The sequence below is a fragment of the Amphimedon queenslandica genome, unplaced genomic scaffold, assembly GCF_000090795.2.
Source record: "Amphimedon queenslandica unplaced genomic scaffold, v1.1 AMPQUscaffold_13093, whole genome shotgun sequence".
Classification (NCBI taxonomy): Eukaryota; Metazoa; Porifera; class Demospongiae; order Haplosclerida; family Niphatidae; genus Amphimedon; species Amphimedon queenslandica.
Genome location: NW_003546671.1, coordinates 82,366 through 85,588, shown reverse-complemented (window position 1 = coordinate 85,588; position 3,223 = coordinate 82,366). Strand labels below are relative to the sequence as shown.

The 3,223-nt window shown below is 34.0% G+C and overlaps 1 protein-coding gene across 2 annotated transcripts; it reads left to right on the top strand.

The window, feature by feature from the left end:
* Window positions 1-523: 523 nt before the first annotated feature.
* On the top strand, window positions 524-3,204 carry LOC109585276 (uncharacterized). Of its 2 annotated transcripts, XM_020001274.1 has the most exons (5): window positions 524-602; window positions 654-1,187; window positions 1,774-1,955; window positions 2,436-2,624; window positions 2,856-3,204. In XM_020001274.1, exons 1-5 carry the CDS (start codon window positions 593-595, stop codon window positions 3,111-3,113), a joined length of 1,173 nt encoding a protein of 390 aa, XP_019856833.1. In that variant the 5' UTR covers window positions 524-592; the 3' UTR covers window positions 3,114-3,204. The 2 variants fall into 2 exon arrangements, with proteins under 2 accessions (XP_019856833.1, XP_019856832.1); XM_020001273.1 differs by having other exon boundaries at window positions 557-1,187.
* The last annotated feature ends 19 nt before the right edge of the window (window positions 3,205-3,223 follow it).

Genomic DNA, 3,223 nt, shown 5'->3' with positions numbered 1-3,223 from the left:
ATTGTTTGCAGTGACATTGTTTTGTACCTGGTTTCTATCAGGATATGCTAATATCAAATGCTAAGCCATTCCAGTTACAAGTACTGACTACAAAACTCTCATGTAATATAAAATCTCTAATAATTCCAGTTAAGATATTGTTTGTCATGTTTGCTATAATGCATTAACATTAATAATAATAATAATAATAAAACTTGAATTCTTTTGATTGTAATATCTTGTATTACTATTATAGCTGAGGGTTAGTTTGTGAGTACATTTCTTGTAAGTACTAGCTCAAGTACCTTTTATCATAATCACCAAGAGAGTACCAACTACCAATTATTATTAATTGGACTCACCACTAACTCACTAAGAAGAATATATTCCAATGCATTCAATAGCAGGACCATCACCTCATCAGCAAGCAAAGAAGACATGTTTTAACCTGATGTATTCCTTGACATACAACCAACTAATAATTACTGTACTTATTGTTATAATGTTGGCAGTGATTGGATTTAATTTAGAAGGTGACATGGGTGTGGGTGATTATGAGTAATGAATATTGTTATTATGGGTGTGGCTAGTTAATTAACATTCTTGACAAACAATGTCTAAAGGTGAGTTTCTGTTTTCTTCCTCCTCTTTCTCATCATGTTTGTATTTTACAGGTATCTATCAACTGGGAGGGATATCAAATCACTCAGCTCCTGTAGTAGGAGAATCAGTGTTCCTGTGGGGAGGGGGTAGGCCTAACTTACCTAGAGCGGTTCATGATTCCCCACAAAAGAGGAAATTGTTGTCCACTATTGATAGACTGGAGTTTAGGACTGGTCGTTGGTCCTCTCACGTGACCAGAGGAACGTCACCTCCTCTAGGAGCTGTGGGATACTTCTGTACTACCAGAAACAATGACATTTTCTTTTTTGGCGGCTACTGTGGACATGACATCTGCTATTATAATGATGTCAATTCATTTAACAGTCTAACATATGAATGGAGTAATATAATACCAACCAGTGATGCTGTAATGAAGAGAGCTGCTGGTGGTATGGTGTGTATGGAGTCTATGGGTACAGAATACCTATTTATGATAGGAGGGACTGGTTCTACACCCACTACATACCAATCACAATATCAGTATATTCAGATGGTTAGTCGTCGTATTCGTACTAATGAACAGAATTTATTAAATTTATCAACAAGTAAGTATTTATTAATTAATACATATATTAACAATCTATACTCTGCTTGTGATGACATATTTTTCAATCATTATTTTTGTTACCATTTGCATATTAAGTAGGTGCATGTAAACATTGAAGGAGTGAGCATGAGCCATCATTGTATGAAGAGACAGTTGATTTGACTAACTAATTTTGAGTTACATCAGCTACATAAAAGTAAAAATACAAAATTCAAAATGAAGCCTTCAAGCATGGATGCATCCTACTCCACCTATTAATAATTTGTCCACATGGTCTAATTAAATTTATTGATTAACATCCCTCACCAATGCTTTGTGTGGGTGAGGGACTAGGTAGTCTGGTTGTCTGTCATTGATTCATTCATTTAGTTTACTGAACTCTAATAATCATTTTACTCCATTTATGAATGATATTGTCAAATGTTGTCATATTGAGCCACAACTGACATGTATCTGTGCCAAGGGAAACAAAATGAAAAATTTGAATTGGTCGTGTTTTATCAAGGTGCTAGTCATCAAATTACTACATGATATTTGCAGCGTCATGCTTAATAATTCTAATTATACTATCTATTTCTATTTAGGACAATGGATTATTCCAACTATTAGTGGTCAGTGTTGTCCTCCTACTGCTGACTTTGCTATTCAAAAGATTACTAATAATAAAGCTGTCATGTTTGGTGGAGCAGTGCCTAGTGATGATGGTAGAAGTGATAGAGCTGTTAATACAGTGTATACATGTCAACTGGAGTCTGATACTACAATAGTAAGTTATCTTATTACTGTATGGGATGTATTTATTGCATGGATCAATCATGTTTGGACATTAATACATGTACATACGGGTATAGCTTGTAATTTGAAAAATGCATTTATATACAGTGCATACAGGATGATTTATTGGCAAAGAATTAACATTGATGATTGGCGGTTCTATGAAGAAATCGCCAATACTAAATCTGCCATTTTGTTTCAAACTAAGCATGCTCAATGGCACATGGCACAAAATTGCTGATATAAAATTTGCCAATTAACTTTCGACAGGCAAAATTGCCAATTATTACTCTCGCCAATAAATCATATTGTATGTACATGTAGATCTGGTTTAATAATTTATTTGCATGGAAAATGTACAAAATGTACATTTGTACATTTTGTATTTTTAAATGGACAAACTCTTAAGTATAATAGAACAGTGTACATGCATTAATACATTTTATAATATTGATTAATTCATTTTATCTAGCACTGGGAGAGTGTTAAGGGACCAGTAGTACCTGCTAGTGTACAGTGGCCTGTGGAGAGAGATTCTCATGCTGCTACTAGTATCATCAGTGACTCACCTACACTAGTAATGATAGGTGGAGAGGGTAATGATAATCAACTAGTAAATGATAGTTGGTTACTGAATACTAGTGAGTACCAGTGGAGTAAGGTATGTGTATAATGTTATTAGTTTAGAGTGTACATGTGTGTGATACAGTGATTGTACAGTAGTTGTCATGTTAATGTATTGTATTGTATTAATACCTTAGAAATGCTCACTGTGTGCATGTACAGTACATGTACCTAATGCATGTACATGTATATTCCCTTGAATATTTGTAGCATATTGTAAATACTGTTTACATGATAAAATATTACCATACATGTATTATTTCAACAGATTGTTCTACCTGAATCTGTTACTGGTAGACAGAATCATTCCTTATCATCAATAATGATGAGTCCAGACTGTGTGTGGTTGGTGGTAGTGGGTGGGGAAGGAGCAGCTGAATGGAAAGATGTAGGAAGAGGATACAAGCAACCATTTTCTAAATACATCACTGATCCTAATATCACAATGTTAATAGAACTAGGTAAGAACCGAACTATTTTGTATTGTATGTACTGTATAGAGGGATTTATTGGAGATACAAGTTAAGTTTAAGTTTGAATACATCATTGCTGGTATTCCATAACATAACATGAGGGAATTATTATTGTTATAATGAACTGCAATGATAGTTGACATAACCAAGTTACCATGTTCTG